At 38.0% G+C, this 21,831-nt stretch overlaps 1 protein-coding gene across 5 annotated transcripts in view; it reads right to left on the bottom strand.

The window, feature by feature from the left end:
* The window catches only part of LOC111563997 (collagen alpha-1(XVIII) chain-like), a 55,210-nt gene that overhangs the window by 13,814 nt on the left and 19,565 nt on the right, over positions 1-21,831 (bottom strand). For 3 of the 5 annotated variants that reach the window (XM_055008259.1, XM_055008255.1, XM_055008256.1), the window contains exons 2-18: positions 11,394-11,935; positions 10,510-10,590; positions 10,366-10,425; positions 8,978-9,053; positions 7,462-7,521; positions 6,267-6,403; positions 6,155-6,172; positions 4,443-4,649; positions 4,337-4,363; positions 4,174-4,236; positions 3,337-3,420; positions 3,203-3,253; positions 3,001-3,132; positions 2,733-2,789; positions 1,416-1,460; positions 1,220-1,282; positions 639-770 (exon numbers count right to left, since the gene is read on the bottom strand). In XM_055008259.1, the coding sequence (XP_054864234.1) occupies positions 639-770; positions 1,220-1,282; positions 1,416-1,460; positions 2,733-2,789; positions 3,001-3,132; positions 3,203-3,253; positions 3,337-3,420; positions 4,174-4,236; positions 4,337-4,363; positions 4,443-4,649; positions 6,155-6,172; positions 6,267-6,403; positions 7,462-7,521; positions 8,978-9,053; positions 10,366-10,425; positions 10,510-10,590; positions 11,394-11,935 (1,835 nt within the window). The remainder of the gene's footprint in view (positions 1-638; positions 771-1,219; positions 1,283-1,415; positions 1,461-2,732; positions 2,790-3,000; positions 3,133-3,202; positions 3,254-3,336; positions 3,421-4,173; positions 4,237-4,336; positions 4,364-4,442; positions 4,650-6,154; positions 6,173-6,266; positions 6,404-7,461; positions 7,522-8,977; positions 9,054-10,365; positions 10,426-10,509; positions 10,591-11,393; positions 11,936-21,831) is intronic. The other 2 variants (XM_055008258.1, XM_055008257.1) reach the window with 2 other exon arrangements.

The following is a 21,831-nucleotide window of genomic DNA, read 5'->3' as shown; positions in this document are numbered from 1 at the left end:
ATCCCATAAAAAAAAAAACCACAAAAGATGCATTTTAAGCAGCCTATATCATGCACATTTACAGTTTTATAATATTATTTTTGGTATCTACTAGAATATCTGAACACCCTATAACCTTCTGGACCCCACAACATATCAGCTTGTTTGAACTGCATTTTATTTTGAAGTTATTGCCAAGATTGCACCTTTTGCCGGAACCACAAACGGTAAAAACAGAAGGAATCATCCAGTTTTTAACTTTAGAATGGTACTTGAACTAACCACGTGTGATGTGCTGATCTGTCAAGTTCAATACCAAACTTCAGCTTAAAATCGTGATAATTCTTCAAAATGACTTCATTCTCAATTTATTTCTCAGTGAAAAAAAATAACCCATTTGCACCAGATTCTCCTCTGTACAACTTAGAAGCCACGAGTGACTCAGATGTGACCAACAATGACTGACAAAATTTCCTAAAGTTTTCTAGAGAACTGCGTTGGAAGCAGTATTTTGGCTTCTTAAAGATTTTTGTCTGGTACTCGAATAAATCTGAGTAAAAATATGTCATCTTTCAATCCTAAACTTTCCTTGTTGGCGTCTCTGAGTGCGGCTTTTAATTTCAATCCTGGAAGATGACTATTACTACTATAATACTCACATAACCAACTCGGTACGGTGGCCCTGGTGGTCCGGGTGGTCCAGGTGGCCCAATTGGTCCCATTGGACCTGGAAGTCCTGCCAGCCCAGTCTGTCCAGGTGTACCTGTCTGACCTGGGTCACCCTGAGCACCCTGACATCAGAGGCAGGCATAAAATGAGTTTAGTCTCTTTTTTTTTTTTTTTTTTAACAAACAATTCTGATGCTAGCTAGTTAGGAAATCGTCCTCAGCGCTACCAGAGAAGAAGAAGAAGAGAGAAACACTGATGCAGAAAAAGCTGATATGCAAGAAACATGAGTAGGGGTGAAAAGGTGAAAGTTAGGCAGAGTTCAATGATCTCTGAAGGTGAAATAAGGTTAGATAAAACAGTCTGGAAAACAGCTAAACCTAAGTCATCTAGAAAAAGTATTCCTCCTCAGCAAGGTTCTGGAAGCCCAGCTGAGGATGTGGTTTAGAATCATTCCTCACTACAATTTGTTAATAATAGTGTCAAACGTGAAAATGAAAAATGTTGAAAAATGAAGGAAAAAAAGCAAACCACCAAAGCAGAAACCCCCCGGTACCTGCGACCCATTACACACCGTAGAGGATGGAGTAAAGAAAGAGAAGAGGCCGTTGAAAAAGTTGGAGTCTTGAGTGTTTTGCTGGAGGAAAGCAACAAAAGGTCTATCGAGATGCAGCTGCCACAAATATTCACTTTTAAACCAGTTCATTGAGCGAATCTTTATTGAAAACAAAGAAATGTATGCTTTTAAAGCCAAGACAGGATTTTCTCACCTTTTCTCCAGCTGCTCCTGGAAGTCCGAGCTCACCACTGTCACCCTGCAGGAAGAGGAGATTTAGGGAAAAATCTTAAAGAACATTATACCTCTTGTCTGGACATACTAGTGTCCACTGTATATATAATGCTGTCATCTGCATATGCTATAATATACACTGACTTTCGAGATATCATATGAAATATCATTAACAAAACAGAAAATCAGAAGTGGTCCCAAAGTAGAACCTTGAGGTACACCTCAAGTACACCGTTTTCTTTCTAGCCTCTAGTTTCATCTGCATATAACTAAACACTAAACTCAGGAAAGTTCATGAGCAATAAAACTGAAAACAGAAGTGGCTCTGATTTAGCACCTTGAGGTACACCTCTGCACTTCTTTTCTGGCCACGAGTCAAATGTATATACAATAGTATCATATGCATATCACTGGACACCAAAATCAGTAAAGTTTATGGGATATTAACAGAAAACAGAACTGATTTTTAACCTTGTGGCACACCTTTAAATGCCCTTTTCAGACTCACTAGCTGCTTCAGTTATTGTTTACATCTAATACAGCACTAAAATTAGAAAAAATAATGAGACTATTAATGAAACAGGAACAGAAAATGGCAGTGGCCCTGTTGTAGAGCCTTGCAGCACATCTGTACCTCTTTTTTAAAAACATTTTTAACATTTATCTAGACTAATTTTTTAGTAATTTGCCCATTTCATTTGTCTAGTTCTTTTGTTTATAGCTAAATACGAAAAAATTCATGGTTAGAGCTAATTAGCATATGTTAGCAGGCTAACACATTCTAAAAATATGATATATGATGTCTCTTGTTATAAAGTCTTTTGGAAACATCAGCATTCACATTGTAACCATGAGCATTTCAGCACACAAACACTAGGACTAAGCTATTGTTTGTAGCGTAACAGTAGCCTTCAGCCAAAAGAACTGTTGTGATTCACAGAGCTGCTAACATGGATGTAGATTGCAGCCTTATATCTCTATATAACAATAACTACACTGACAAAATAATCTTGCTTCAAAGTAACACAAATACGAATCTTGTACGTGAGCCTATATGGGGGATATTAAGTCGTTGGTGGCAAAGTTACAGATAAAAGACTGAAAACAGCATTTAAAGAGGTTCTACCAGGGCGGTTCTTGTGGTGTGAACACACATAAAGGTTAGTGTCAACATAAAACGGTATACAATTTCCTGCAGTCAAGACAGCCTGGTTAGCTTGAATGCTAACATGAGCATTTAGCCTCCCAGAGCTGCTAGCATGGCTGGAAGTTAGAGTCTGAGTCAGTTTGTTTTTACCTTTTCACCTTTCACTGATCCAGGTCGACCAGGTGGACCAGGAGGACCAGGAGGGCCCTGAAAGAGAAAAACAGGAAGTGTTTATTGGTTTTCACAGTCTTGCACTTCATCCTATTCTTTTTATTCTTTTAACTGAAGATGATAGAAAAACAGCACTTATAAGCAGCTTGAACATCAATGTTTTGTAATTTTTTACTTGAAATTGACCTTAATTAATTTTCCATCAATCCACTGATCATTGTGTACAGTAAAACAGTGAAACACTCACAGGTAGACCCGGTGCTCCGTCTTGCCCAGGTGGTCCAGGAGGTCCAAAGGCTACCGGACCACTAGCTCCCAGTGTCACTGAGGTACCAGGAGGACCCGGAGGACCTGGGAGGCCCGGAGGACCACGGGGACCCTGCAGAACAAATCACACAATTATTATGTTCCTCAACTACTCAACTCTCTGATCATGAAGAAAAACCTACCCGCATTCTGTCTAAGTCTGGGAATCCTGATCCCTCCATGTCGAAAAATGTCTGCGACAACAGAAAACACAGTGAAGAGTTTGTTTTGAAAACTTAAGTGGTGGAATAAAAGAGGATTTGATATGTGGACTTACTGGGCGGTCACCGTTGCCTGGTCCAGGAGGTCCTGGTGGGCCTGGGGAGCCTCTGGGTCCAGGCTGACCTTCTCCACGCTCACCCTGAGAGATTCAGGGGCCACAAATTTTCACAATATATAATCATTAGTCTGATTTAAATTTTTTTTTTGCAATTCAGTGAAAAAGAGATGCAAAATAGACACAAAGAGCCACAAAATGACTGATACTGATACTATTAGATGCCAATGGCTAAAATAGAAACTCAAAACAGCAACAAAGACACAAAAAAGACCAGAAATACATTAAAAATGCAAAAGAAGGATGCTAGTAGATGCAAATCTGCTGCAAAGAGACTGAACTCCTGCTGAACTCAAACCAAAAAAGACCAGAAAGAGGTGCAAAATGAACATAAAAAGACATAAAATTATAGCAAAAATGCAGAAAAAGACATTTAAGAGATTAAAACTGATTAACAGAGAAGGAAAATGAACAGAAATATTTGCAAATCTAATGGAGAAACAGATAAAACCACTGGTAAGACACACAAAACAATAGCGAGGAAACAGGAAAGGACCACTACTAGATGTAAAAGGGATGCAAGACAGCCACAAAGACAAAAAAATACCATAAAGAGTTGCTAAATGAACACCAAGACATCAATGGTTGGCAAGAAACAACAAGGAAAAGATTTAAAATGATGATAAAAGCACTGTCAAGATGCACAAAATGAGGAAGGAAACAGAGCAAGGAAACAGAAAAGGACGTTGAGTTGATGAAAAATGACCAGAGGGCTACAAATTATTACAGCAAATAAAACTTGGTGTCTGATTTAAACTGTGTATTTAGGTATTGTACCTTTTGGCCTTTGGCACCAGCACTTCCCGGAGTTCCTGGGAAACCTCGAGGTCCAGCAGGACCCTGGAGACCAGAACACCAAAATGGCACCAATGAGTTTTCCATAAATAATTCTCCTTTGCAGAAATATTTGAACTTATTCAGTAAAAACCAATAAACTTACAGCTTTTCCATCTTCTCCTGGATCACCCTGAAAAACAACAAACCTTCGTTAGTAACAAGTTTCTCCAAAAACCTTCAAAGACTCTTTTGATCTTCTTGTTACTCACCGGCTCCCCGTCAGTTCCTGGAGGTCCTGCAGCTCCATCCGACCCCGGGGGTCCCGGTGGTCCTGGAGGTCCGGCCATCTGCTGCACAACCGAGCCATCGCCGAGTCGGACCACCTCAGCTGCAGGTCCTGGAGGACCAGGGGGCCCCGGAGGCCCCTGAGCCCCACGTTCACCCTTATTGCCGGGGTACCCAAAGCCAGAGCTCCCCTGGTGAGGAAGAAGGAATTGTCTATTTGTGTTAAAAGGAAAAATTAAACCTTTTATTGTCACAACTTTTGGCTTCCAGCTAAAATCACCTGATCCAGAGCCTCTATACGAAGAGATGTTTGTCATTTTTATTTGAAAAGTCAATCAAACAACCACAATGACACATAAAGAGCATAAATAGAGGAAAAACAACCAGAAAGGCACAAAAAGAACCCGAAAGAGACGCAAACAAAACACAAATAGACTAAAATGACTGAAAAGACACACGAAAAGAACACAAAGAGATGCAAATTGACAACAGAAAGACAAAACCAACTAAAAAGACACGCAAAATGATCACAAATAGACATAAAGTGGCTCTAAGGACACAGAGAAACAGAAACATCAGATGCAAATGAATGCAAAAAAAAATAATTCTGAGAAGTTAAATCACCGCTATGACACACAACATGACAGCAAAGAGAAACAGAAGGTCTTTAACTAGATGCAAAATAGCGACAAAGAGGCACAAACCAACCACACAGAGAAAAACATGCATATAAAAAATGGAAATAGATGTAATATTCCTGCAAAGACACAAAAAGAGATGCAAAATGACAAAAGAGAGACACTAAAGAGAGATGCAAAACAAGCACAAAAGCATTGTAAAAACAGATAAATCACTGCTGCGAAACACAAAAAAGATGACTGCTAAATGCAGAAAAGCTGCACAGATATGCGAAACCAGTGAAAAGAGACCCAAAAAGAACCTGAATGTGCTCAAAATGTCACTTTAAGTAACACAAAATGACCCAAAAGAGGTTAAAACTGAGTAAAAGAGACACAAAATGAACACAAATATACATAAAATGACTACAACGGCACGTAAACGGGTGCAAAGAGACGAGAAAATCTACAAAGATGCCAGAAATGACCAGAAACAGACGCAAACCAATGATTACAAGTGTGTTAAAACTGGTCAGGAAGTTAACAGGAGTCACAATAAAAAGCTAAATACAACAGATAAGTGTCTGATAGAACGACTGCAAACAACAAAAACGTAAACATGGAACATGAATCTATACTAGGTTGAAATCTGGACACAGTACACAAAAGAAATGACTGTTTTTAGGTTACTTATGAACTTATATGACTCTTAAAAGTTGTCTCCTATTAAATATACATGTTAGCTAATAAAGATTTGGCTTAAAAACTGCAGAAAAAGCCCAAAAAATGGACCTTTAATGTGGATTATTTTTGCTATTATTTCCAACGCTCTCACATTCAGCTTGTTTTGTTTTGTGCTTCATCGTATTAAAACTGAAATAACGGTATTAAAGTGTCAGGTTTTATCTTTAATTTGAGGTGGTTTACATCAGTATAGGAAGAACTGCGTGGAAGGTAACTGGAAGTAACCAAAAGTAATTGGACAGCAACCCTTAACCAAACACAAACAACTGTCCAAATACTTGTGATGACTTATAAAAAGTTGATTTAACAGTACAAAATTAAAACCTCCTACGTACCTTTGCACCCTTTTCTCCCTGAAGAAACAAGAAACAAATGGAGAGTGTCAGACATATGTCATTTATCTGTAGCTACATACATGAAACATACAGACTCAGAGGGACGTTCTACCTTCTGTCCTCCACCAGCAGATGAGGAACCAGAACTGGAACCAGAACCCGGCTCTCCCTTGGGTCCCGTGGGGCCTCGGTCCCCCCTCAAGCCTTTCTCTCCTCGGTCTCCTTTCTCACCTTTAGCGCCGCTTGGACCTCAAAGACGCAAAGTGAAATAATACTTAGAAAAGTACGCTCAAACCGAACACGATTTATGCACAAAAACATTTAATTAACAGATTTAATGCCACAACAAACATGCAATTTCTAGCTTCTTTTGCATGAAAAAGTTACTTCAGATCCAGTATTTTCACAAATGATAATTAATTCTTTTACAAAGGTTCACCCTAAAACTACACTATTTTATACAGTTTAAATACACAAAAAACTGATACGAGATTTTTTTTTCGCAGTTTTTGAAAGTTACTGCATTTTGCTGTGTTTTTACTGAATCTTTCTGACAAAACAGGACACTGAATGCATCATTGGATTCAAAATGGTCCAAATCATTGAGGAGCATGTTGTTAAAATGGAGATCTGTGAAGAAAATAAATACTTATTGCAGTAAAAAGCAGCAGTGCTGCCGAGACGAACGCTGGCAGAAAACTGTTAATGCTGAAAGTTAACTTTAACTGTATTTGTTTGCTAAAATGTTATTAACGAAAATACAGATATGGAGAAAAAAATTAAGAAAAAAAATGAGAACATAAAGACATCAGATTTTGTCAAATCATCATCTGCATAACTGCTGCTGCTCCTTCAAAATAAAACTCTTAAAATGCAGGGTTGGGTTTATTTTGAAGCAGCTACACTAAACACAAGAAGTTGCCTTTTTTGCTTTTTGTTCGAGCAATTGTTGCCGAAGCAATAAAACTTCTGTTGCCATGGTAACCAGGGGTGTGGGCACATCAGCCATGACTGACTTTTTAAGGATGATAACGGCTTCCGACACGGCCGCATGTTGGCTGTGTGGTAATCTGATTACACAGAGTTGCGTAGGAGTACACAACATGTAAGTACGACTTAAATGATGCTGTAGCCGTGCAAACAAAATTACCACAGAAGCTCACGTCGGGATAAACGACCACCAGATGGCAGCAAACACACCAGAATTCAAAATGCACAGCAGCCAGACCCACAGCGCTCATTCTATCCTGGGATAGGACGGCCACATGTGGAATAAAAGGACATCCTGTTGCCCTTCAGCGACCCACCTCTGGGGCCTGGTGATCCAGACCGGCCGTAGTCCACCGACGGACGCTCGTACCTGCCGTCTAAAGTCAATACAAACACGTCTTTACCTGCTGCTCAGGTCTGTCAGAGTTCACTGGGTTTTCTAATGCCGTAAAAATCACAATTACGCCATTCAACAGAGGTAGAAACTGTAAAAACTGAAAAAAAATCACAGAAATTTCTGCTTTCTGACGGTCCTTGAACTACTCATTGATGAGGCGTTGTTCTATCTGAAAAATTAACTGAATCCAAGCTTAAAATTAAGATTTTTTGTTTCTCATTTTAAAAATTAGCAAAAAATATACCGTTTTCTTAAACCAGATTCTGTTAAAAACAAAAAATTCTGTATTTCTCATCCAAACCGTGAAGCCTTCAGTGACTCAGCTGTGACCAACAGTCACACGGCAAAAATTCTGAAACTCTCGGCTGAACTGCAGGACGTGTTTATACAGAGCAGAGAGGAGATGAGTGTGGAAAGTAATTAAAAATCTGAAATATCTATAAGATGGAGAGCCACCATGTTTTTCCAGAGTTGATAACACCTGTGAACACTTGAAAAAATGTTGAACATGTTGATTGTAGTTTTTTAAAATCTCTGTAAAATAAATAATCAAAGAAATTCAACTTTGGCTTTTGTGTTTTTGATGATTTATGTCATCATAACTTTGTTATGCTGTGATGTTTTATTTTTTTCTTTTACCATCAATTCTTGTCAGTTTTATTCTTCTTATATTCTATTCTGTGTGTTTGTGTTTCTTGTAAAGCATTTAGATTTTAGTACAAGTTATATAAATACACCCTATTATTATCGTTACTATGAATCTGATTGGAAATAAACATTTTCTGAAGTCTAATTTTGCAGAGGAAGAAGCTGTTTACATGAAGAAAGCTCCATTTTAATGAACTAAATCATCACTGGATGGGATTTAAATGTTCCTTTGCTTAGTTTTTGATTAAATAATTAAAGGAATCGAATAATTTAGCTTTTTATATATATATATATATTCTGAGTTCTCTCTCCTTTTTCATGGTTTTTCTGTTTGCATAGAGGTGCAGAACTTTATATTACAGTGAAAAATAAACCCACAGTGAGAAAAAATGTCACAAAAGCAAAAACTGCTCGAAGTTTAGATGGTTAAATTGATTTTGCGGGTCTTTAAAGGAGATTTTAAAGCCAAACATCTTTTATATTTCATCTTGTGAGGAACTTACTGAGTTTCAAACCCAACAAAAATTTCTTAACCTCTCCACCTGGAGGCGCTAAAGAGCTTCACCAACATGCTAAAAGGCCTCACTGAACCCCCTCACGCTTTCAGGTCCGGACAAGCAGCTCCGTTCACATATTTCTGGATAAAAGCTCTGTGACCCGACAAGACGTTTCCTTGGCAGCGGCTGCCGTATGATTAAAAACTTCCATTACACATTTCCACGGCGCAGTTACAGTGTTGAACATCTTGGCAGTGGCTCGCTGAAGATGTGCAGTCACTTGTTTTTTACCTGATTCTTTGACTCTGGTTCCTTGCGAGGATGTCAGTGGAGGTTCGGGCACCGGACGGAAGGAAGCCGGGGTGGTCTGAGGACAACACAACACGAATACAGTGGTTGAAAACAGCTGCAGCCAGCGACTCTTTACATAAATATGCATAAATTCACAGTATTTATTTATTTATTTTTTACTTTTAAGCCTGATTGCGGATGCTTAATTAAATTTTTGATAGTTTTTGTGCACAGAAACTGCAAAAAGATTATAATCAATATATTTAATCAGGTTTTCCAATCACTTTCATTCACATCGTGTGACACTAAAGCATCCAGTTTGCATAAATTCACAAATTACAGGCACCCACATTGAGTATTTTTAGTTGATTTTTACTTTCAAGCTTGATTATGGCTGTTGTGATTCAATTTTGGCGAATATTTGCGCACAAAAGCTGCTAAAAGGGGATAATCAATATATTTAATCAAGCTTTCTCACTATTTTTATTCAATCAGGTGACATAAAAAACAGCTAGATTGTGTTCTGTTGAACTTCTTTGTAAAAAAGATTACATGCAAGTAGTTTCTTTTCCAACGAGGAGCCACAGTAAATCACATCAAGCCACATTTTGGTACAATTATGGTTTAAAATTACTCAAATGGTCCAAAATGTTCAAATTTTGTCCAAAATGACCTACAATTTGTCAAAAAATAGTTCAAAAACTGTTCAAAATGACAAAAGCTTTTCTCAAATGATCCCAAATTATTTTAAAATGACTCAATGGCAAAATATCATTCTCAAAACTATCCCGAAGAATTTAAAAAATAGTTTGGAGTGATTCAAAATCTTTCCAAAATGACCATAATTTTGGTTAAAATGACTGTCCAAAATGGCTTTCAATTTGTCAAACATGACCAAAACACTTTCCATAGTGACTCAAAAATTGTCCACAAGGACAGAAATTAGTTCAAAATGATTCAAAATTTCTTTAAAATCACTAAAACATGATGCACATTTGGTTTAAAATTCCTTAAATTGTTCAAAATGTCAATTTTAAAATGACTCAAGGCAAAAATTATTCTTAAAACTATCCAAACGGACTCGAAAATTGTCTGGAGTGATTCAAAATCTTTCCAAAATGACTCAGATTGTTCAAAATATAAAAAGCGACTTAAAATATATTTAAACTGACAAAAAAATGAACAAAATAATCTAAAATATGTCTAGATTGACTCAAAATTTGATCAAAAATAACTAAAATGTTGCTTAGATTTTTTTTAAACCTTCCGTCAGGTTTTGGGGTTCAGGAGGTTAAACAGGAAAGCAAGTGAACATGAAGATAAAAACCACCTGCTACTTCCTTATTAAAGTATGAATAAAAATCAAAGTGATGATGACAAACACCGACCTTCACTGAGTGTCCCGACTGTCTCCTGTCGATTTCACCACTGCCATAGTCCCCAGAGGCCTGAAGAGATAAAAATGTCATCTAACAGCCTTCAGAAATTATTAGAAAATAATAGAAACATTAAAAAGAAAATCAGAAACTCACAGCGTCTGAGTCGTCCTCGTCGTCGCACAAACGTTCAGCTGCTCGAGGGTTTCCCACCACCTTCAGCTCGGCGATCGCTCCCTGAAAACACAACATTTAGCCTCAAGATGCAGCTACTTTTCCGAACCTAAATCAGTTTATTCCCCAGTCTGTCACTTCAAAAGATGAACACGTGTGGTCAGCGTGTGGTCAGAGGTCAGAACCTGCCACAGGGAGATATTAAAGCGAGATTGTTTTATTCGGACTTTTCTGGGACCCCAGGGCGACGTTTCTCTTTTCTTTCTGTCAGAAATGCCTCCTCACCACTTGACCATTTCCTCTGCTGGTACTCTGGAGTTAATGGTCAGAATCTTCCCAATGCTAAAACTAAACAATGTCCATGAAAAGTATTCACCCTCCTTTGGAAGGTAAAAAAGCCTCTTTCATGTCAAAGTGAAACGAGATTTCCACGAGGCAATGTCAATTAATTAAAAATATAAACTTGAAAGTAGTGGTGCCCCTTAACTAGCTAAACCCCCACAATTCTCTCTTGTTCCCAACATAAACTGCCTGTAGTCCTCCTCTGGTCGCTATTCAACGGTTAGTGGTTCCATCTGGTGGAACAACCAGGTTCTACAGATAATCTAAAATACATTTTCTGGCATGTGCATCCTTCACTTTCTGCATTATCAGTTATTATATTATTGATTCAGATATGAAGTCGATAAATTCAGATGTCCTTAGATTAACAGAAGGGATGTAAGTTTTTGGGATTCTTGTATTTTTACTTCAAAAGCTGGCTACAGATGGTAAAAATCATGGATTAAGAGAGTAAACACTGCACTATCATCAAGGTAAAAACAGTAAGGTTTCTCTTAAGTATCAGAAGTCTACTTGAAGGTTACCTGGAACTTGTCACCGTCAGCTCCTCCTGCCTGACCGACAAAGATCCCGGCTGCGCTGTCGAGCTCCATGGGATCCGGCGAGCGCTCGAACTTCACCACCTGAGGCTCCGAGTCGCAGCCGTGGTAGAAAGTCACCTGCTCCTCGAACACCGCCAGCGAGAAGCGACTCCAGGTGTCCACCAGGCTCGGCACATCGAAGCTGGCCGCCTCATACGAAGCCTCGGAGTCGGGTTCGGTGTAGAAGAACTGGACCTTCTGGCGACCCGACTGCACGGCGCTCAGCTTGACGCCGATGTGCATGAGCCTCTGGTTTCCATCTGTGATGGAGAAGAGGACGGAGGCGGTCGACCTGGAGGGTTTGATGTGGAAGAGGAGGGAAAAGTGGCGGTAAAAAGGGTTGGGGACGTGGGCCAGAGCCGGCTGGCCCGATGCCGCCGCTGAAGAGAAGATGTAGGCAGCCTCGCCGCTCGGTCCATAATCCCTGGTGATGGCGTCTGGTGGAGGATCTCCGATCAGCTGCAGCAAAGAGATGCCGCTCTCTTCTGCAAAACAGGAAATTAAGATTTAGAATAAGGACTTCAGTTTGCCTCCAAGCTATTGCAGAATGAACTCATCAGCCACTGAAAAGTAGCTGCATTAGGAGACATATATTATTAATTCTGCCCCGAAAAAGCAAAATGTGTGTTTTATTTCTAATACGTGTCATCAAACTCATTTTAAGTGTTTCTACACTGAAATCTCCATTTTACTATAAAATAAGCTATTGCTGATTACAGTCTGTGGCTTGATTAACTTATGGTGGTTTATGCTAATGCTAGCTAATGTTAGCAAACTGATTATTTAACAAAAAATGTAACAGAAGTAATACAATCTACGTTTATAACCAAGATAATTGATAAACAATCAATTATACAGCTACAGAATTAGGAATAACAGATGTGCTAGCAGCTCTATGCAGCAGCCAGGAATTACATTTTAGCTGTAATCCCATATTAGTTGTTAATATTTTCATGATAAATATTTGTCATTAAAGTCATTTTAAAGACTTTTTCTATTATCTAAGGCTAAATGCTAACAATAGCATTCTAACATACTCACAATGACACACTGATGCTAGTCCCTTATGGTGTTTATGTTGTGACCCAGTTTGGTTTAGCATCTTAGCATGCTAACATTTGATAATTAGCATTTAACAGTGGTGGCCATGTTGACCTGGCATTGGGCCGAAAGCTAAATGCTAATGTTGGCTTGCTGAGATGCCCACAATGCCATGCTAGCATAGCATAATGTTTTCCATATCTGTCATCTTTGTTTGACATATTAGCATGCTAACACCTATTAATTAGCACCAAATAGCAGAGACTAATTGGAGTGTCATTATTAGTTCTACATGTATTTGATGAACCAAAGTGCAATCTGACATTAAACTGAAGCTAAATGCTAACATCGGCATGCTAAGATGCTCACAGTGACAACGCCACAACTTGAAACACAGAAATGATCAGCAAATTACAAGTTCTTTGTACAGAAACATATAAAAACTGCTATTTTTTTGACAGAATAGCAGTTGTTTTTTCTAACAGCATTTTGTTTTTGGTTGATCTTCAAGAAAAAACACAAGGAGGTGTTAAAATGCCAAAGTTTGCCACTGCAGGAGGTGCAACATGTCAGAAAGCTGCATTAAAACCAGCTGCCAACCCAGCTGAACCGTGACGAGTGCCTCTGGAACAACAAACCATAAAACACGGCGACCCTGCAGGTCAAATAGATTTGCAGAATGACGCCTAAATTATCTACAAGCACAGATACAACAGGATTTTTTATCTGCAGTGACTGAGAGCGTGGATCTAATTAATGGAAATAACTGCTGATATTTCAGTTCCCACAGACTGAAATAGCCCAACGGGAAATGAGCAGCAGCCATGAGACCAACGATTACATTCTCATAAATCGGCATCACAAGGGAGAAAAGGGTTTTGGCCCTGCAGACACTTTGGGGCCCGTCGCTGCAGATTCATGAGAGGAGTTGACTAGAAAATACAATCTGTGCATTAAGGGGGTACACAGGTCATCGATCGTGGGGGTTTCCAAAGTTTCTAAATGATGTGAACGTCATGAAAGCAGCTTCAGTGTTTAAGCAAAGAAAGTACAGGAAACTGTAACTCACAGAAAAACCAACAAACTCAAGAACTGTAATCATAAACCACAACAACCAAATTTGAAACGCAAAACAAGCACTTTTTGCAGTTAAACTGTCAGAAAAGAGATTTTTGTCAATTAGCTGCTCCATTTTGTCTTCAGTAGCATAAAATCTTCATTATTTTTGTGTTAGAATAAAGACTGAGACAATAAATTGAATAATAAAGATGTTGAACAATAATTCTCTATTGATAAACTAATAGATTTAGCATTAAAGTGTGACAAAATGTAAAAAACAAACAACTGAATTAAGATGCAATTGCACTAATCGATGAACTTATGATGGCTAATACTAATAACATCATGCTTAACATCTTAGTTTAGCATGTCAGGACATTAGCATTTGCTAATTAGCACTAAACAAGTGACACTGAGAGGAATGTCATTAGTTTTACACATCTGGCCATAAACATCATGAGTTAATATGCTCACACTGAGCCGCTAGCATGGCTAAAACAAAGAATGTAGCATAAACAGAGCATCGTAAATTAAAACCAAATTTCCTGCTCATATTAAATGTGGTTTCACGACTTCTATGAGACTGACTTTTACTGCTAGTTGTGGGGAAAATATATGAATTTCACAAGGCATTTCTGACACAATAAAGATTATCTCGTAAAGCAACGGTTAACTGTTTTTCAGGGGGAATATTTCTCAAAATCTGACCTTAAGAGGCAGAAGGTTTCTCTGCAATAGCCTACTGCATTTAATGAAAAGCACTGCTGAGTAGTAATTATTCTATTTATATGAATATGTTTCATGTTTTACTGCAAGTTGTTAGTGGTTAAATTCCTAATTTTGCTTCAGAACTTTGTGTTTTGTTCCCCTCATACCTGCTCATGTTGCTCATAACCAGCCGTAATCCTGAACACATGTTGAGAACACTCATACACAGTGGTAGCGCTATGAATGGTGCCTGTTCTGCTGCAGCTAAGCCTGGATCCTGAGAGATTTCATCCAGCTGCAGCGGGTCTTTGCCGGGTGGTCGGCTTCCCACTGAGGGCACCTGCCATCGGTTCATCTCGCCGCGACACAGCTGCTGCAGCTGTTGCACCAATCACGTGGGTCACAGCAGAGTTTCAGCACGACAAAGAGGAAGACGTGTCCTCTGCACCGACGTGAACTTTGTTAATCAAGGATGTTCTCAAGCCGTGCTTTAATTTAATACACTCTCACATCTGGAAACTGTCCACTCAGACCACAGATCTCCCACCAACCGGAGCCTTCGGCCAGTCGCAGTGAAGCCTCCCACGGACAAAAACGTCTGCCAACAAGCCGCTGACATTGTGGTCGAAGCAGCATCGTGTAACAATTACACACACTTTTTAAATTTCTCTATCAGAACTGAGATCTTTGCCTGATGCTGTTCCTGTGGCACCAGGGAACATTTTTGCTCCACAAAACCACTATGTTGACTTTTTCTCACAGCAGATTTCTGGCTAATGCTACCTTTTCAGGCATATAAATAAAATAACAAAGCAAGAAATATTTTGTATATAACAACAGATATAATGACTTAGAGAGCTACTTTTCCGCATAAATAATCTGTCCTTAGTCTTGTAATCCTGAGTTTATCTCATGCTAGCTTCCTAAAATACACATATTTAGGTACCTACTATTATTCAAAAGATCATTTTTGTGTCTTATCAGGCTTGCTGTAACCTTCTAAACCCTCCAACCAAAAATTACACCAATCATTCGAGCCAGAAATTGTAAAAACAGGAAGAAGACGTGGTTCAGCTGGGAAAATTAGCCAAATCTAAGCTTAAAATGGCATTATTTCATCAAAAATGACTTAAAAATGAAAAAAATCACCAAAATTGAACTCTTTTTAGTTATCAGATTCTGTAAAAGCCAAAAAATTCTGTTCTCCACTAAGCAACTATGAAGTCATCGGTGACTCAGTTGTGAGAAACAGTAAAGTGAAAAAAATTCAAGGACTTCTAATAAAATAAACAACAATTAACAAACCAACGGAGACATTTATTAACCAAGTAAGTAACTATGAAAAGTGTATTGGAAATAAAATATATACAATAGAAAGTTATTTTGCTAAATTGATTAAATTAATGACTGACTCAGTTTTACATGAAGATTTTCCTCTTTTTTAGGTGCAAAACTGTATTAGGTGTTTAATTTAAACGTTTAAATTGTTTGTTTCCATCTCTGTATATTTTTTCTTATTTTCCTTGGATTAGCTGCACTGTGTGCCCAGATTTGGAGTGTTTTATTCTTAATTATTGTTGTATTGTATTGAATTATGTTAATTAAATATTAAAAAAAAAAAACAATAAGTGTGTGTTTGATCATATTCGATTGACAACAGAAGAAAATTTTGATTAAAACATTGCTTCATTTTGATTGGTTCATTTTAATAAGAAACATCGCTTTTTTGTAGCTAAACTCCACCCACTTTGATGAAATACGTGTGAAATTAAGCAAAACTGTTCCAATTTTGCAATAAATGACTTCAAGAAGATGCACACTGATCGTATGTAGAAGCTAAATTAGCGAAATTGATTTTCTGGGTGTTTCATGTGCTTTTGAAATTAAAGCAATTTTTAATCGGAATAATAATGAATGATGAATAAGTACATTTTTTGTAGATAAGACACAGCTGAGGCTTCTTCTGCTGCTGACACCGAATGTGGAAAGTTCTGACTCATATGCTCCGGTTAACAGGGTCAAAGCGATGATTCACAGCCCTGTGGGCATCGGCAAACAGCAGTGATCTCATGTCTTTTGTTACAGAGGAACACTGGATGCATGATGTTCCTATTTTCCAACATGCAACTCCAGAGAAATCCAATGCCTGTTCTGCTGTGTGAAGGACAGACAGATGGAGGAAGGAAATGCGTGTCAGATATCCATGGGAAAGTGGACCATGAGGGACTCTAATAGGATGCAGCACAAAAACGTGCCAGTTAAAACATGCTGAAATGTCATTTGTGGAACTAATGAACTCCTCCAGAGGTTTGGGAGAGCAGAGTGCCTCCGTCCTCCCAGGAGACGACACAGAAAGGGAGGAAAAAGTTACATTTTCTTGTAAAACCTGCAAAAGGTTGAACTTTATCGCTGCAAAAACAAACAAAAGTTGGATTCCAACTGAAGTAAAAACTAGAACAACTCAAAAAACTACATTTTAACCTCTATTCAGTCAGTTTAAAAAGCAAGTTATCGTTTTCTTTTTTTAAAAATCATCACATTTTCACTCTTTATCAGAGCAACAAACTGTAAAAACAGAAAAAATCCAGACTTTTTAACCTTTCTGACTGTCCTTAAACAACTCATTTATGCCATGTGGTTCCAACAGGAAAATTAACCAAATCTAAGCTCAAAGTAATTTAATCACTTTATTCTACATGTCTCAATTTAAAAATCCCCCTAAAAATGAACCATTTCCTCTCATCAAATTCTGCAAAAAATAAATAATTCTGCCCTCCTTCACACAACCAACAAACTATTAATGACTCAACTGCAACAAACAGTCACCGTACAAAAATTCAGGACGTTTTCGGATGAACTGCAGGCTGTGTTTGATGCAGTTTATAGAACATTGAATCACAGTTTTTCCCAGTTAAATGTACATATTGTTGTACTGATAACGGAAACATGCTGTAATATTTATAACAAGTAACATGGCAATTTCTGCATTTATTGCATGTAAAAAATACAGTTTCTTACCGGTCAAATTGGTGTATGCTTTAATATTTATGACAGCTTTAACCGCAATTTTTGCTGAAAATATATCTATTTAATGTTAAATACACTAACTATTGTGCTGATAATGGAATAATGCTGTAATATTTATAATAAGTTACACAAACTTTATTTTACATGGTATTTTCATGTAAATTTTCTAATTTTTAAAGGACAAAACTTTTTTTTGCAGTAAAATATGGAATGAAGCATGTTTTTTAACCCTAAAATCAACAATATCAATACATTTCTTTACCGTAAATGTAGAAAATGTTTTACTGTAATTTTGCAGTAGAATTCTGGCGACCACAGCTGCTACAATTTTAGCATAAAAACAACAATTTTTTTACAGTGTACACAAAGAATGCAGGAAACAAGTATGGCAACATATTAAAAATCCAAATAGTTAAATATTTATAGTATGTGGAATTTTTTTCCCAGTGTTGGTAACACTTATGGATTCTTGTTGTTGTACATGTTGATTCCAGTTTTTTGCAGTTTTTGTGTAAAATAATTTGCATAATTAGATAATAACTTCATTTAAAAATTTAATAAATTTTTTTTTAAAAAAAGCAACTTTTGTTTCCCCTTTTGTTAGTTTTTTTTGGTTTTGTCTTGTTCTAGTCATGACCGTTCTGTTTCCATAGAGGTGTAAGACTTTATATTGCTGTGAAAAACGAACCCACAGTGAGGAAAAAAAGTGACAGAAGCTAAAAAAAAATAACTGCTTGGAATATAAATGTCACTCTTGTTCTCCTCTGGTTGACCCAAAGTGAAATTATCTGCAAAAGCCACTAATATAAACACATATTTCATGTGAGTAATCTCAGTCTGCAGGAGAACATTACCCCATTATCAAAGCATGAGTCAACTGGAGCTTCATTTGCTCCGCTGCAGGCCTTATTTGGAAAAGTAATCAGTGCAATAATGTTTAGAGATATGCTGCTTCTTCGTTCACACAGCCAACAACTGTTAACTGAGATCTAGTTTTACTCTCCTGGGACCGTTCGGAGCTGAAAGGCATCAGTTAACGCTTCAAACGGAGGCGACGCAGCTGCGACACCTTCGGCCCTCTGATCCCTCCGTTAGACTGTAATCCATGTTTGAATGAGCAGAGCGGAGAGCTAATTGACGCTGACTGATGGGGGATCAGACGGCAGATTTATCTGAGCCCATGTAGATTTTCTTAGAGCATCAGGACTGTTCTTAACTCCAAAACTTCAGTTTATTTCTCTCATAATCAGACATTACTTAATCTGCTTGTCCTATATTGCAGATTCTTGTGCTTATCTTAGCACTTTAATCTCAAGTGAAAAACAAGACAATTTCAGGCTTAATTTTAGACACTAAAAAAAGCCTAAAGAACTGTTTTGCAGAGCAGCACTTTGAGTTAACCAGCGGGTAATTCCCTGCCCACATAAAGGCCTCGCTCTGTCTCTGCTCATCTTCGGATGCTCGATCACCTCCCATCCAGAGCTGCTGCTTTGAGGCGGGGAGGCCCGACCGTGACCTCCGACCTCTGGCAGAGCCTTCGAGCCGCCCCGTCTCCTCCGAGCCACAAGGCCCCGTTGTTACCGAGTCGCACAAGTCACCGCCCACTTTCTCAGACCACTTTCCCACCCACTGCTGCTATCACAAATGCCATCCACATCTTCCCTCCACAGACGGCCCGATTGTTTCCCCCCCCATCACTCCATAAATCCACACAGCTGATCAGGAATCCTGAAACATGACGACAGGGAGATAACCCAGGATGGGACTGGCATGCAAGAGTGGGACGTGATGGGAGCTGTTGTCGAAGCCCACATCTGTTTGAGTATAATTAGGCTACGACACCCTAGAAGTCCCCTTTTTCCATGCAGGTGTTTGGAAATTCACACCCCATAAAACACACTAATGACCAACACAGTGACTCTGTGACTCAGCCAGTGCAGCAACAGAATAAAGGTTTTGCTTTGAAAGCCAGTTTAACTGAATATGACTCATGCAAAAAGTAAATTCTGCATCAAGGGAAGGTGACAAAGACAAAAAACCAAAACATCCTGCACACACCTGCTGCCTGAAAACTGAGGTGATTGTGAGAATCAGAAGCTGCAAATACTGAAAAAATAAGTAGATTTTCTAGCTATTTGAGAGTTCTTGAACTAATCATGTGTGATGTTGAACCAAATCCAAGCTCAAAACCATGATTTTTCATTAAAATCACAATATTCGACGTGACTCATTCAAAAATTCACAAAAAATAAACAATTTGATCTAATCAGATTCTGTAAAAAACAAAAAATTCTGCACTTTTTGTTACAACAGAGAAACTGTTCACAACTCAGCTGTGAAAAACAGTCACATGACAAAAATTCATGGAATTTTCAGCAGAACTGCAGCCTGTGTATCCATAGGAATAGTATGGAAACTAATTAAAAATTTAAGAAGTCAAATACCTGTAGTATGTCGTCATTATTATTTTTGCAATATTGGTAGCACCTGTAGACACTTGGAAAAATGTTGTACATGTTGATTCCACATTTTATAATTTAAAAAAATATATATAATCAAAGAAATTCAACTTTTGTTTTCGTTTATATAGGATTGCTGTCATTCTAACTGTGTTAAACTTCACATTTCTGAGTCCTCTCTCCTTTGTGGTGAAAAATGCGTCCACAGTGACAAAAAACATCAATAAATTGCTCAGGGTTCAGAGGGTTAAACCTGGAACATTTACATTAAATATTCCTGTGGGAAAACACATGATAATGTGGTTTTATGAAGCAGAGTTCATCCTGTTAACCCCTAAAAAAAAAGAGCCCATACAGCCGCCGGTAAATTTATGAAGCCAGTAAAAAGGCTGGACAAGGGCCTCTGGAAAACTTCCTGTCCTCAGGGTTTATACTCAGGGGAAATCTGAATATATCTTATGCATTTCCTACTTTTTCAAAACATAAATGGACCTTGTGTTTGATGAATATAAGTCTAATGCAATCATTTTCTCATTAAACTTAATGGAATCGAACACAAACATACTGCAGCTACAACTAAAAGAACGTTGCTGACCATTACTGACTCATCACACAAAAACGGAGCTTTTGCGAATGCACTTCTGCACATGACAAGACGACCACACGGCATGCAGCCCGCTAACGTGAGCTTAGGTGTCATGCGTGACACAAAACGACACCACAACAGTGACAACGCAAGTGCTTTTGCATGTTTTAACTCATTAATTGTGGATTATTTGCACTTTACATCTACAACAACCGTTTTCCAGGCACGCTGAGGGTTTGGAAAATCAACCTGCAGAGACATGAAATGCACCAAAATCCTACAAGCGCAACAAACATGTAACTTTGACAATGATAAAACTGTTTATGGGTCTCAGAGAGGACTGGTGCATTCATGAAAAAGCTGTTTAAAGTCAGTTGTGTGAAGACGACAAGGTTAAAAGTGGGGAAAAAAGACCTCTGCAGAGCAAACTGTTGGTGGTAGAGTTGCATTGTGGGTAATGTAGGCAGTTTTGACAAAAAAAGGAATGTATGGACTAAAACAGTGGTTCTTCTGCATTTATGTTTATGCATTTGACACCATTTTCTAGCAAAAAAATGCTACAATTTGATGTCTCCAGACTTTAACTTTTGAGAATTTGCTGCATTACATTATAATAAATCAAATATTTTGATGTTCTGACCAGTTTGAGGACAAGGCAAGACGTTTAATAGTATCATTTTTTTTGTACTTTGTAAATTTCTTCTATTTTAGCTTTTTTTGTGACCAAATTGGATTTTATTACAATTACTTTTTCAACTTTTGTGACAGTCCATGAAAAGTCCAGAAAAATGAACTAAAATTATCATGAAATAATTTCAAAACGTTATGTGTTGATTAGATTTTTTTTGTTGTTGTTGTAAAATAAATAATTGCAGAAATTTAACTTTTGTTTTTTTTTAGGATTTGTGTCATTCTAACTGTTCTGTTGTGCACAGTAGATATTTCCTTCTTCGTGGTTGTTCTGTTTCCATAGAGGTGCAGGACTTTATATTGCAGTGAAAAATTAGTTGACAGTGCAGAAAAAAGCTCTGACAATCAACTTGCACAGTAGGAAAAATACAAAAATTGCCCTTTGTTGCTGTGATTGCACAGATTCAACAAACAAAACAAAGCAGCTTTTAGAGGTTTTATGCTAAGCTAAGTTAGCAACAACAGCAACACTAGGGTCCATTCGAAATTCTGCATGAAAAAAAGCGCACAATGATTCTCTGAATATAAAAAACTGCACTAAACTTGATGTTCTGAAAATAACACAAGATGACCAGCTTTAGAGGGTCGACTCAACTCCCTGCAGGTTGATTTTCTGCACCAATAGTTGCCTGGTAGGATTTAAATGGATTTCATTTGGTTTTAAATCATGTAAAGTACTCGTTAAACACATGCAAATTTTAATCGTGATGCTCAAAGAGATCGAAAACAGCGATGACGTGCTGCGACACCAGAACAAACACACAGACCAACGAGGAAAAACGACGACGACGACAAGTGACCGGATTCAAAA

Source organism: Amphiprion ocellaris, chromosome 24, assembly GCF_022539595.1.
Source record: "Amphiprion ocellaris isolate individual 3 ecotype Okinawa chromosome 24, ASM2253959v1, whole genome shotgun sequence".
Lineage (NCBI taxonomy): Eukaryota > Metazoa > Chordata > Actinopteri > Pomacentridae > Amphiprion > Amphiprion ocellaris.
This window is presented reverse-complemented; position numbering and strand designations above follow the sequence as displayed.